Genomic DNA, 14,744 nt, shown 5'->3' with positions numbered 1-14,744 from the left:
GTCACATTCCCAGTCCCAGTCTTTAACTCATCACATTCCCAGTCTGTCTTTTCTTTAACTCATCACATTCCCAGTCTTTTCTTTAACTCATCACATTCCCAGTCCCAGTCTTTAACTCATCACATTCCCAGTCCCAGTCTTTTCTTTAACTCATCACATTCCCAGTCTGTCTTTAACTCATCACATTCCCAGTCCCGGTCTTTTCTTTCACGTTTTAACTCATCACATTTGCTGCTACTATTGACTATCTGTCCCTTTATACACAGTTAGAGCTACTAGTACTCTAGACTAGACTACTTTATACACAGTTAGAGCTACTAGTACTCTAGACTAGACTACTTTATACACAGTTAGAGCTACTAGTACTCTAGACTACTTTATACACAGTTAGAGCTACTAGTACTCTAGACTAGACTACTTTAAACACAGTTAGAGCTACTAGTACTCTAGACTAGACTACTTTATACACAGTTAGAGCTACTAGTACTCTAGACTAGACTACTTTATACACAGTTAGAGCTACTAGTACTCTAGACTAGACTACTTTATACACAGTTAGAGCTACTAGTACTCTAGACTACTTTATACACAGTTAGAGCTACTTACTCTATACACAGTTAGAGCTACTAGTACTCTAGACTAGACTACTTTATACACAGTTAGAGCTACTAGTACTCTAGACTAGACTACTTTATACACAGTTAGAGCTACTAGTACTCTAGACTAGACTACTTTAAACACAGTTAGAGCTACTAGTACTCTAGACTAGACTACTTTAAACACAGTTAGAGCTACTAGTACTCTAGACTAGACTACTTTATACACAGTTAGAGCTACTAGTACTCTAGACTAGACTACTTTATACACAGTTAGAGCTACTAGTACTCTAGACTAGACTACTTTATACACAGTTAGAGCTACTAGTACTCTAGACTAGACTACTTTATACACAGTTAGAGCTACTAGTACTCTAGACTAGACTACTTTATACACAGTTAGAGCTACTAGTACTCTAGACTAGTTAGAGCTACTTACTATACACAGTTAGAGCTACTAGTACTCTAGACTACTTTATACACATTTAGAGCTACTAGTACTCTAGACTAGACTACTTTATACACAGTTAGAGCTACTAGTACTCTAGACTACTTTATACACAGTTAGAGCTACTAGTACTCTAGACTAGACTACTTTATACACAGTTAGAGCTACTAGTACTCTAGACTAGACTACTTTATACACAGTTAGAGCTACTAGTACTCTAGACTAGACTACTTTATACACAGTTAGAGCTACTAGTACTCTAGACTAGACTACTTTAAACACAGTTAGAGCTACTAGTACTCTAGACTAGACTACTTTAACCACAGTTAGAGCTACTAGTACTCTAGACTAGACTACTTTATACACAGTTAGAGCTACTAGTACTCTAGACTAGACTACTTTATACACAGTTAGAGCTACTAGTACTCTAGACTAGACTACTTTATACACAGTTAGAGCTACTAGTACTCTAGACTAGACTACTTTATACACAGTTAGAGCTACTAGTACTCTAGACTAGACTACTTTATACACAGTTAGAGCTACTAGTACTCTAGACTAGACTACTTTATACACAGTTAGAGCTACTAGTACTCTAGACTAGACTACTTTATACACAGTTAGAGCTACTAGTACTCTAGACTAGACTACTTTATACACAGTTAGAGCTACTAGTACTCTAGACTACTTTATACACAGTTAGAGCTACTAGTACTCTAGACTACTTTATACACAGTTAGAGCTACTAGTACTCTAGACTAGACTACTTTATACACAGTTAGAGCTACTAGTACTCTAGACTAGACTACTTTATACACAGTTAGAGCTACTAGTACTCTAGACTACTTTATACACAGTTAGAGCTACTAGTACTCTAGACTAGACTACTTTATACACAGTTAGAGCTACTAGTACTCTAGACTAGACTACTTTATACACAGTTAGAGCTACTAGTACTCTAGACTAGACTACTTTATACACAGTTAGAGCTACTAGTACTCTAGACTAGACTACTTTATACACAGTTAGAGCTACTAGTACTCTAGACTAGACTACTTTATACACAGTTAGAGCTACTAGTACTCTAGACTACTTTATACACAGTTAGAGCTACTAGTACTCTAGACTACTTTATACACAGTTAGAGCTACTAGTACTCTAGACTAGACTACTTTATACACAGTTAGAGCTACTAGTACTCTAGACTAGACTACTTTATACACAGTTAGAGCTACTAGTACTCTAGACTAGACTACTTTATACACAGTTAGAGCTACTAGTACTCTAGACTAGACTACTTTATACACAGTTAGAGCTACTAGTACTCTAGACTAGACTACTTTATACACAGTTAGAGCTACTAGTACTCTAGACTACACTACTTTATACACAGTTAGAGCTACTAGTACTCTAGACTAGACTACTTTATACACAGTTAGAGCTACTAGTACTCTAGACTAGACTACTTTATACACAGTTAGAGCTACTAGTACTCTAGACTAGACTACTTTATACACAGTTAGAGCTACTAGTACTCTAGACTAGACTACTTTATACACAGTTAGAGCTACTAGTACTCTAGACTAGACTACTTTATACACAGTTAGAGCTACTAGTACTCTAGACTAGACTACTTTATACACAGTTAGAGCTACTAGTACTCTAGACTAGACTACTTTATACACAGTTAGAGCTACTAGTACTCTAGACTAGACTACGTTATACACAGTTAGAGCTACTAGTACTCTAGACTAGACTACTTTATACACAGTTAGAGCTACTAGTACTCTAGACTAGACTACTTTATACACAGTTAGACATACTAGTACTCTAGACTAGACTACTTTATACACAGTTAGAGCTACTAGTACTCTAGACTAGACTACTTTAAACACAGTTAGAGCTACTAGTACTCTAGACTAGACTACTTTAAACACAGTTAGAGCTACTAGTACTCTAGACTAGACTACTTTATACACAGTTAGAGCTACCAGTACTCTAGACTAGACTACTTTATACACAGTTAGAGCTACTAGTACTCTAGACTAGACTACTTTAAACACAGTTAGAGCTACTAGTACTCTAGACTAGACTACTTTATACACAGTTAGAGCTACTAGTACTCTAGACTAGACTACTTTATACACAGTTAGAGCTACTAGTACTCTAGACTAGACTACTTTATACACAGTTAGATCTACTAGTACTCTAGACTAGACTACTTTATACACAGTTAGAGCTACTAGTACTCTAGACTAGACTACTTTAAACACTGTTAGAGCTACTAGTACTCTAGACTAGACTACTTTATACACAGTTAGAGCTACTAGTACTCTAGACTAGACTACTTTATACACAGTTAGAGCTACTAGTACTCTAGACTAGACTACTTTATACACAGTTAGAGCTACTAGTACTCTAGACTAGACTACTTTATACACAGTTAGAGCTACTAGTACTCTAGACTAGACTACTTTAAACACAGTTAGAGCTACTAGTACTCTAGACTAGACTACTTTATACACAGTTAGAGCTACTAGTACTCTAGACTAGACTACTTTATACACAGTTAGAGCTACTAGTACTCTAGACTAGACTACTTTATACACAGTTAGAGCTACTAGTACTCTAGACTAGACTACTTTATACACAGTTAGAGCTACTAGTACTCTAGACTAGACTACTTTATACACAGTTAGAGCTACTAGTACTCTAGACTAGACTACTTTAAACACAGTTAGAGCTACTAGTACTCTAGACTAGACTACTTTAAACACAGTTAGATCTACTAGTACTCTAGACTAGACTACTTTATACACAGTTAGGGCTACTAGTACTCTAGACTAGACTACTTTATACACAGTTAGGGCTACTAGTACTCTAGACTAGACTACTTTATACACAGTTAGAGCTACTAGTACTCTAGACTACTTTACCCCTCAGAGCCTTCAGAAAGTTCTCAACCTTTGACCTTTTCCACGTTTTGTCACAGACTGAATTTAAAATGGATTACATTTAGACTGTGTATCACTGTCAAAGTGGATTTATGTTTAAAATAAATATTTTACTCAATAATTACACATGAAATGTGGACATGTCTATGAATGTTTTTGTTTATTGGTACAATAAACAAATATATATAATAACATAAATGATGCATTGAGTTTTCATAAGTACTCAACCCCTTTGTTTGGGTCTAAATAAGTTCAGGTGTTAAAATGTGCTTAACAAGTCACATAATAAGTTGCAAGGACAGATTTGTTTTGAATGGCCACCTCATCTCTGTGCCCCACACGTACATGTGTGTGTGTGTGTGTGTGTGTCCGTGTGTGTGTGTGTCCGTGTGTCCGTGTGTGTGTGTGTGTGTGTCCGTGTGTGTGTATAACCTGGGTTATAACAGCATCATCCCCAGGGAGAAGACTGGGTTATAACAGCATCATACCCAGTGAGAAGACTGGGTTATAACAGCATCAACCCCAGGGAGAAGAATGGGTTATAACAGCATCATCCCCAGGGAGAAGACTGGGTTATAACAGCATCATCCCCAGGGAGAAGACTGGGTTATAACAGCATCATCCCCAGGGAGAAGACTGGGTTATAACAGCATCATCCCCAGGGAGAAGACTGGGTTATAACAGCATCATCCCCAGGGAGAAGACTGGGTTATAACAGCATCAGCCCCAGGGAGAAGACTGGGTTATAACAGCATCATCCCCAGGGAGAAGACTGGGTTATAACAGCATCAACCCCAAGGAGAAGACTGGGTTATAACTCTCTGGTTAAACCCAGAGAGAAGGGTTAGGACTGGCTTTAAGAGGGAAGAGAAGTGGCCTGGTTAAACCCAGAGAGAAGGGTTAGGTCTGGCTGTAAGAGGGAAGAGAAGTGGCCTGGTTAAACCCAGAGGGAAGGGTTAGGTCTGGCTGTAAGAGGGAAGGGAAGTGGCCTGGTTAAACCCAGAGGGAAGGGTTAGGTCTGGCTGTAAGAGGGAAGAGAAGTGGCCTGGTTAAACCCAGAGGGAAGAGTTAGGTCTGGCTGTAAGAGGGAAGGGAAGTGGCCTGGTTAAACCCAGATGGAAGAGTTAGGTCTGGCTGTAAGAGGGAAGGGAAGTGGCCTGGTTAAACCCAGAGAGAAGGGTTAGGTCTGGCTGTAAGAGGGAAGAGAAGTGGCTTGGTAAAACCCAGAGAGAAGGGTTAGGTCTGGCTGTAAGAGGGAAGAGAAGTGGCTTGGTAAAACCCAGAGAGAAGGGTTAGGTCTGGCTGTAAGAGGGAAGGGAAGTGGCCTGGTTAAACCCAGAGAGAAGGGTCAGGTCTGGCTGTAAGAGGGAAGAGAAGTGGCCTGGTTAAACCCAGAGAGAAGGGTTAGCACTGGCTTTAAGAGGGAAGAGAAGTGGCCTGGTAAAACCCAGAGAGAAGGGTTAGCACTGGCTTTAAGAGGGAAGAGAAGTGGCCTGGTAAAACCCAGAGAGAAGGGGATGTGGCCTGGTAAAACCCAGAGAGAAGGGGATGTGGCCTGGTTAAACCCAGAGGGAAGGGATGTGGCCCGGTTAAACCCAGAGGGAAGGGATGTGGCCTGGTTAAACCCAGAGGGAAGGGATGTGGCCTGGTTAAAATGTTCTATTAGAATTCAGTGTCTTAATTTAAATATGGGAAGCTTGGCCCCCTGATTGATTTGGCTTAGAGAGGAAAGGGGAGGGCGAGGTGAGGGGAGAGAGGGAGGCAGACATAACCACGGGAAACAGGGGATGTCTGTGTAGAGAGTACAGAAACTACACATACAGACATAACCACAGGAAACAGGGGATGTCTGTGTAGAGAGTAGAGAAACTACACATACAAACATAACCACAGGAAACAGGGGATGTCTGTGTAGAGAAACTACACATACAGACATAACCACAGGAAACAGGGGATGTCTGTGTTAGAGAGTATAGAAACTACACATAGACATAACCACAGGAAACAGGGGATGTCTGTGTAGAGAGTAGAGAAACTACACATACAGACATAACCACGGGAAACAGGGGATGTCTGTGTAGAGAAACTACACATACAGACATAACCACGGGAAACAGGGGATGTCTGTGTAGAGAAACTACACATACAGACATAACCACAGGAAACAGGGGATGTCTGTGTAGAGAGTATAGAAACTACACATACAGACATATAGAAACTACACATACAGACATAACCACGGGAACCAGGGGATGTCTGTGTAGAGAGTAGAGAAACTACACATACAGACATAACCACGGGAAACAGGGGATGTCTGTGTAGAGAGTATAGAAACTACACATACAGACATATAGAAACTACACATACAGACATAACCACGGGAACCAGGGGATGTCTGTGTAGAGAGTACATAAACTACACATACAGACATAACCACAGGAAACAGGGGATGTCTGTGTAGAGAGTACATAAACTACACATACAGACATAACCACAGGAAACAAGGGATGTCTGTGTAGAGAGTATAGAAACTACACATACAGACATAACCATGGGAAACAGGGATGTCTGTGTAGAGAGTATAGAAACTACACATACAGACATAACCATGGGAAACAGGGATGTCTGTGTAGAGAGTATAGAAACTACACATACAGCCATAACCACAGGAAACAGGGGATGTCTGTGTAGAGAGTAGAGAAACTACACATACAGACATAACCACAGGAAACAGGGGATGTCTGTGTAGAGAAACTACACATACAGACATAACCACAGGAAACAGGGGATGTCTGTGTTGAGAAACTACACATACAGACATAACCACAGGAAACAGGGGATGTCTGTGTTAGACAGTAGAGAAACTACACATACAGACATAACTACAGGAAACAGGGGATGTCTGTGTAGAGAAACTACACATACAGACATAACCACAGGAAACAGGGGATGTCTGTGTTAGAGAGTATAGAAACTACACATACAGACATAACCACAGGAAACAGGGGATGTCTGTGTAGAGAGTATAGAAACTACACATACAGACATAACCATGGGAAACAGGGATGTCTGTGTAGAGAGTATAGAAACTACACATACAGACATAACCATGGGAAACAGGGGTGTCTGTGTAGAGAGTATAGAAACTACACATACAGCCATAACCACAGGAAACAGGGGATGTCTGTGTAGAGAGTAGAGAAACTACACATACAGACATAACCACAGGAAACAGGGGATGTCTGTGTAGAGAAACTACACATACAGACATAACCACAGGAAACAGGGGATGTCTGTGTAGAGAAACTACACATACAGACATAACCACAGGAAACAGGGGATGTCTGTGTTAGACAGTAGAGAAACTACACATACAGACATAACTACAGGAAACAGGGGATGTCTGTGTAGAGAAACTACACATACAGACATAACCACAGGAAACAGGGGATGTCTGTGTTAGAGAGTATAGAAACTACACATACAGACATAACCACAGGAAACAGGGGATGTCTGTGTAGAGAGTAGAGAAACTACACATACAGACATAACCACGGGAAACAGGGGATGTCTGTGTAGAGAGTATAGAAACTACACATACAGACATATAGAAACTACACATACAGACATAACCACGGGAACCAGGGGATGTCAGTGTAGAGAGTACATAAATTACACATACAGACATAACCACAGGAAACAGGGGATGTCTGTGTAGAGAGTATAGAAACTACACATACAGACATAACCATGGGAAACAGGGATGTCTGTGTAGAGAGTATAGAAACTACACATACAGACATAACCATGGGAAACAGGGATGTCTGTGTAGAGAGTATAGAAACTACACATACAGCCATAACCACAGGAAACAGGGGATGTCTGTGTAGAGAGTAGAGAAACTACACATACAGACATAACCACAGGAAACAGGGGATGTCTGTGTAGAGAAACTACACATACAGACATAACCACAGGAAACAGGAGATGTCTGTGTAGAGAAACTACACATACAGACATAACCACAGGAAACAGGGGATGTCTGTGTTAGAGAGTAGAGAAACTACACATACAGACATAACTACAGGAAACAGGGGATGTCTGTGTAGAGAAACTACACATACAGACATAACCACAGGAAACAGGGGATGTCTGTGTTAGAGAGTATAGAAACTACACATACAGACATAACCACAGGAAACAGGGGATGTCTGTGTAGAGAGTATAGAAACTACACATACAGACATAACCATGGGAAACAGGGATGTCTGTGTAGAGAGTATAGAAACTACACATACAGACATAACCATGGGAAACAGGGATGTCTGTGTAGAGAGTATAGAAACTACACATACAGCCATAACCACAGGAAACAGGGGATGTCTGTGTAGAGAGTAGAGAAACTACACATACAGACATAACCACAGGAAACAGGGGATGTCTGTGTAGAGAAACTACACATACAGACATAACCACAGGAAACAGGGGATGTCTGTGTAGAGAAACTACACATACAGACATAACCACAGGAAACAGGGGATGTCTGTGTTAGACAGTAGAGAAACTACACATACAGACATAACTACAGGAAACAGGGGATGTCTGTGTAGAGAAACTACACATACAGACATAACCACAGGAAACAGGGGATGTCTGTGTTAGAGAGTATAGAAACTACACATACAGCCATAACCACAGGAAACAGGGAATGTCTGTGTAGAGAGTAGAGAAACTACACATACAGACATAACCACAGGAAACAGGGGATGTCTGTGTAGAGAAACTACACATACAGACATAACCACAGGAAACAGGGGATGTCTGTGTAGAGAAACTACACATACAGACATAACCACAGGAAACAGGGGATGTCTGTGTTAGACAGTAGAGAAACTACACATACAGACATAACTACAGGAAACAGGGGATGTCTGTGTAGAGAAACTACACATACAGACATAACCACAGGAAACAGGGGATGTCTGTGTTAGAGAGTATAGAAACTACACATACAGACATAACCACGGGAAACAGGGGATGTCTGTGTAGAGAGTATAGAAACTACACATACAGACATATAGAAACTACACATACAGACATAACCACGGGAACCAGGGGATGTCAGTGTAGAGAGTACATAAATTACACATACAGACATAACCACAGGAAACAGGGGATGTCTGTGTAGAGAGTATAGAAACTACACATACAGACATAACCATGGGAAACAGGGATGTCTGTGTAGAGAGTATAGAAACTACACATACAGACATAACCATGGGAAACAGGGATGTCTGTGTAGAGAGTATAGAAACTACACATACAGCCATAACCACAGGAAACAGGGGATGTCTGTGTAGAGAGTAGAGAAACTACACATACAGACATAACCACAGGAAACAGGGGATGTCTGTGTAGAGAAACTACACATACAGACATAACCACAGGAAACAGGGGATGTCTGTGTAGAGAAACTACACATACAGACATAACCACAGGAAACAGGGGATGTCTGTGTTAGAGAGTAGAGAAACTACACATACAGACATAACTACAGGAAACAGGGATGTCTGTGTAGAGAAACTACACATACAGACATAACCACAGGAAACAGGGGATGTCTGTGTTAGAGAGTATAGAAACTACACATACAGACATAACCACAGGAAACAGGGGATGTCTGTGTAGAGAGTATAGAAACTACACATACAGACATAACCATGGGAAACAGGGATGTCTGTGTAGAGAGTATAGAAACTACACATACAGACATAACCATGGGAAACAGGGATGTCTGTGTAGAGAGTATAGAAACTACACATACAGCCATAACCACAGGAAACAGGGGATGTCTGTGTAGAGAGTAGAGAAACTACACATACAGACATAACCACAGGAAACAGGGGATGTCTGTGTAGAGAAACTACACATACAGACATAACCACAGGAAACAGGGGATGTCTGTGTAGAGAAACTACACATACAGACATAACCACAGGAAACAGGGGATGTCTGTGTTAGAGAGTAGAGAAACTACACATACAGACATAACTACAGGAAACAGGGGATGTCTGTGTAGAGAAACTACACATACAGACATAACCACAGGAAACAGGGGATGTCTGTGTTAGAGAGTATAGAAACTACACATACAGACATAACCACAGGAAACAGGGGATGTCTGTGTAGAGAAACTACACATACAGACATAACCACAGGAAACAGGGGATGTCTGTGTTAGAGAGTAGAGAAACTACACATACAGACATAACGAAACCCTGTTGAAGAAAATCAAGAATGGGGGAGACTCACGCAAAGAGTGCCACTCATCCTGTCGTATGGTCTTCGTGATGTTATACGAGAGGTTCTTGGGTATCGTTGCTGAAGAGTAGTGGTATTTGATGTAGGAACATCTGGCAATGGAACCTGGAGGCAGAGAGAGAGAGGAGAGAGGGAGGAGAGAGAGGGAGGAGAGAGGGGAGGAGAGAGGGGAGGAGAGAAGGGAGGAGAGAGAGAGGAGAGAGAGAGAAGGGAGGAGAGAGAGGGAGGAGAGAAGGGAGGAGAGAGAGAGAAGGGAGGAGAGAAGGGAGGAGAGAAGGGAGGAGAGAGAGAGGAGAGAGAGAGAGGGAGGAGAGAAGGGAGGAGAGAGAGAGAGGGAGGAGAGAAGGGAGGAGAGAGAGAGAGGGAGGAGAGAGAGAGAGAAGGGGAGGAGAGAGAGAGAAGGGAGGAGAGAATGGAGGAGAGAGAGAGAAGGGAGGAGAGAGAGGGAGGAGAGAGAGGGAGGAGAGAGAGAGAGAGGGAGGAGAGAAGGGAGGAGAGAGAGGGAGGAGAGAGAGAGAGGGAGGAGAGAAGGGAGGAGAGAGAGAGAGAGAGAGGAGAGAAGGGAGGAGAGAGAGGGAGGAGAGAGGGGAGGAGAGAGAGGGAGGAGAGAGAGAGAGAGGGAGGAGAGAAGGGAGGAGAGAGAGGGAGGAGAGAGAGAGAGGGAGGAGAGAAGGGAGGAGAGAGAGAGAGAGAGGAGAGAAGGGAGGAGAGAGAGGGAGGAGAGAGGGGAGGAGAGAGAGGGAGGAGAGAAGGGAGGAGAGAGAGAGAAGGGAGGAGAGAGAGAGAGGGAGGAGAGAGAGAAGGGGAGGAGAGAGAGAGAGAGAGAGAGAGGAGGAGAGAAGGGAGGAGAGAGAGGGAGGAGAGAGGGGAGGAGAGAGAGAGAAGGGAGGAGAGAGAGAGAGGGAGGAGAGAGAGAAGGGGAGGAGAGAGAGAGAGAGAGAGGGGAGGAGAGAAGGGAGGAGAGAGAGAAGGGGAGGAGAGAGAGAGAAGGGAGGAGAGAAGGGAGGAGAGAGAGGGAGGAGAGAGAGGGAGGAGAGAGAGAGAGGGAGGAGAGAAGGGAGGAGAGAGAGAAGGGGAGGTGAGAAGGGAGGAGAGAGGGGAGGAGAGAGAGAGAAGGGAGGAGAGAAGGGAGGAGAGAGAGGGAGGAGAGAGAGAGAGAAGGGGAGGAGAGAGAGAGAAGGGAGGAGAGAATGGAGGAGAGAGAGAGAAGGGAGGAGAGAGAGGGAGGAGAGAGAGGGAGGAGAGAGAGAGAGAGGGAGGAGAGAAGGGAGGAGAGAGAGGGAGGAGAGAGAGAGAGGGAGGAGAGAAGGGAGGAGAGAGAGAGAGAGAGAGGAGAGAAGGGAGGAGAGAGAGGGAGGAGAGAGGGGAGGAGAGAGAGGGAGGAGAGAGAGAGAGAGGGAGGAGAGAAGGGAGGAGAGAGAGGGAGGAGAGAGAGAGAGGGAGGAGAGAAGGGAGGAGAGAGAGAGAGAGAGAGGAGAGAAGGGAGGAGAGAGAGGGAGGAGAGAGGGGAGGAGAGAGAGGGAGGAGAGAAGGGAGGAGAGAGAGAGAAGGGAGGAGAGAGAGAGAGGGAGGAGAGAGAGAAGGGGAGGAGAGAGAGAGAGAGAGAGAGGGAGGAGAGAAGGGAGGAGAGAGAGGGAGGAGAGAGGGGAGGAGAGAGAGAGAAGGTCACAATGACTCGATGAGCACATAAAGGTTGAGAAAAAAAAAACAAGCCATCTCTTCTGTATGGTTTAGTTCTGTTAAAAAAGGTTGAGAGATGAAAAGGTTATTTCTGTCAGACAGTAATTGAACTGCAAGTCGTGGACATCACATTGTTGTATTGAGACAATGGGGATGATGGGCTCTATCGTGTGCAACACGTTGTGGCTGTTCCAATTGATATGAAAAGGTTCAGTTAATTTCCTTTCAGATTTTAGTACCTTGACATCCCAGCAGTCAGAGGAATGATTTTTATTCAGATCGTTACAATGTTTATTAATAGGAGCTACGCAGCATTAAAAATGAGTTTTAAACAATGTGACATTCCTATTCATCTATAAAGGGGGGTTTGACTGTGTTAGTGGTTCACCTCAACAATCCCTACGGTTTACCAGTGCTGTGATTAAGATATCTGTCTCTCTCTCTGTCTCTCTGTCTCTCTCTCTCTGTCTCTCTCTCTGTCTCTCTCTCTGTCTCTCTCTCTCTCTCTCTCTCTCTCTCTCTCTGTGATTAAGATATCTGTCTCTCTCTCTGTCTCTCTCTCTCTCTCTCTGTCTCTCTCTCTGTGATTAAGATATCTGTCTCTCTCTCTGTGATTAAGATATCTGTCTCTCTCTCTGTCTCTCTCTCTCTCTGTCTCTCTCTCTGCCTGTCTGTCTCTCTCTCTCTCTCTCTCTCTCTCTCTCTGTCTCTCTCTCTGTCTCTCTCTCTGTCTCTCTCTGTGAATAAGATATTGTGTAAAACAATGAATGTGAAGACTTTATCTGCACTGTGTGTGTTAGTTAGCCAGACAGTTTTTAGAAGGAATGATTCCATACATATTCGTCGCCAGACGCACTGGCTCCAGGTCATCTATAAGTCCATGCTAGGTAAAGCTCCGCTTTATGTCAGCTCACTGGTTACCATAACAACACACACCCATAGCACACGCTCCAACAGGCATATCTCACTGGTCATCCCCAAAGCCAACACCTCCTTTGGCCGCCTTTCCTTCCAGTTCTCTGCTGCCAATGACTGGAACGAATTGCAAAAATCGCTGAAGCTGGAGACTTATGTCTCCCTCATTAACTTTAAACATCTGCTATCTGAGCAGCTAACCGATCGCTGCAGTTGTACATAGCCCATCTGTAAATAGCCCACCCAATCTACCTACCTCATCCCCATATTGTTTTTATTTACTTTTCTGCTCTTCTGCACACCAGTATTTCTACTTGCACATCATCATCTCATCTATCACTCCAGTGTTAATTTGCTAAATTGTAATTACTTCGCTACTATTGGCCTATTTATTGCCTTACCTCCTCACGCCATTTGCACACACTGTTGGCTGTACGCTTGTTTTACTCCATGTGTAACTCTGTGTTGTTGTCTGTGTCGCACTGCTTTGCTTTATCTTGGCCAGGTCGCAGTTGTAAATGAGAACTTGTTCTCAACTTGCCTACCTGGTTAAATAAAGGTGTTCTCAACTAGCCTACCTGGTTAAATAAAGGTGTTCTCAACTAGCCTACCTGGTTAAATAAAGGTGTTCTCAACTAGCCTACCTGGTTAAATAAAGGTGTTCTCAACTAGCCTACCTGGTTAAATAAATACATTTTTTAATTTTTTAAAATTTAAAACTCTAACCCCAACCACAACCCTTAGGCCTAAATAGCATTTGAATCTGTTCAGTCTAATCTGTTCAGTCTGCTGGCAGGTTATTGACCCTCTGCTCTACAGGCTAATTGCTACTGGGCCTCTTGCTGTGCACTGTCTCTCTGACTAAGATACATGGACTTGATGGGAACAGAGGCTGTCCTTTCAGATGCCCGTCTGTAAAGATATAGGGAATAGGCTGCCATTTTAGACAGTTCCAGAGGGTCCTGTTGAGGACAGAGGCTGTCCTTTCAGCACCCTATTCCCCTGATGGACCCTGGTCAAACGTAGTGCACGATATAGGGAATAGGCTGCCATTGTAGATAGTGCCAGAGGGTCCTGACATGAGGACAGAGGCTGTCCGTTAAGATGCCTGTAAACTTCAGTATCAGTATCTGCCAGAGGACCCTGTCCCAGAGGGTCCTGTTGAGGACAGAGGCTGTCCGTTAAGATGTCTGTAAACTTCAGTATCAATATCTGCCAGAGGACCCTGTCCCAGAGGGTCCTGTTGAGGACAGAGGCTGTCCGTTAAGATGCCTGTAAACTTCAGTATCAATATCTGCCAGAGGTCACTCAGTAATGTCACCCCTGTTTCCATATCCGCCATAGACCAGCTGCTGCTGTGGCATTAAACAATATCAGGTGTCCTCCATCAGAGGCCAATGAGACATGGGTTAGGGCTCACATGGCACCCTATTCCCTTCATAGTGCACTACTTACTCTATAGGGCTCTCGTCAAAAGTAGTGTACTGTAATAGGGAAATGGTGCCATTTGGGATATAGCCAGTGATCACTAGTCTTTCCTTAATGTTAAAGGAGAAGACAGCAGTGTTACAGTTTCTTTTCTGAATGCTTAAACACTAACAGTGATTCTTCATTGAATCACTCTCTGGTGAAACCATGATCCCTTCTGGCCAATGCATTTACCAAGTGTTGCCAAACTGAATGCACGTTCTCTGCTTTACACTCAGTTTGCAATTAGATAAACACACTTTTTTGCAAAACTGTAAACACAACGAGGAGGATGAGGAGGTGGAGGTGAAGAAGTAGGAGGAAGAGATGGACGAGGAGGATGAGGAGATGAAGCAGTAAGAG

The 14,744-nt window shown here is 43.1% G+C and overlaps 1 protein-coding gene across 1 annotated transcript in view; it reads right to left on the bottom strand.

Moving 5' to 3' along the window:
* The window catches only part of LOC139394284 (transmembrane protein 178B), a 167,330-nt gene that overhangs the window by 62,927 nt on the left and 89,659 nt on the right, over window positions 1-14,744 (bottom strand). Inside the window, exon 3 of the mRNA XM_071142311.1 lies at window positions 10,311-10,424. Within this exon, the coding sequence (XP_070998412.1) occupies window positions 10,311-10,424 (114 nt within the window). The remainder of the gene's footprint in view (window positions 1-10,310; window positions 10,425-14,744) is intronic.

This window comes from Oncorhynchus clarkii, unplaced genomic scaffold (assembly GCF_045791955.1).
Source record: "Oncorhynchus clarkii lewisi isolate Uvic-CL-2024 unplaced genomic scaffold, UVic_Ocla_1.0 unplaced_contig_10307_pilon_pilon, whole genome shotgun sequence".
Lineage (NCBI taxonomy): Eukaryota > Metazoa > Chordata > Actinopteri > Salmoniformes > Salmonidae > Oncorhynchus > Oncorhynchus clarkii.
This window is presented reverse-complemented; position numbering and strand designations above follow the sequence as displayed.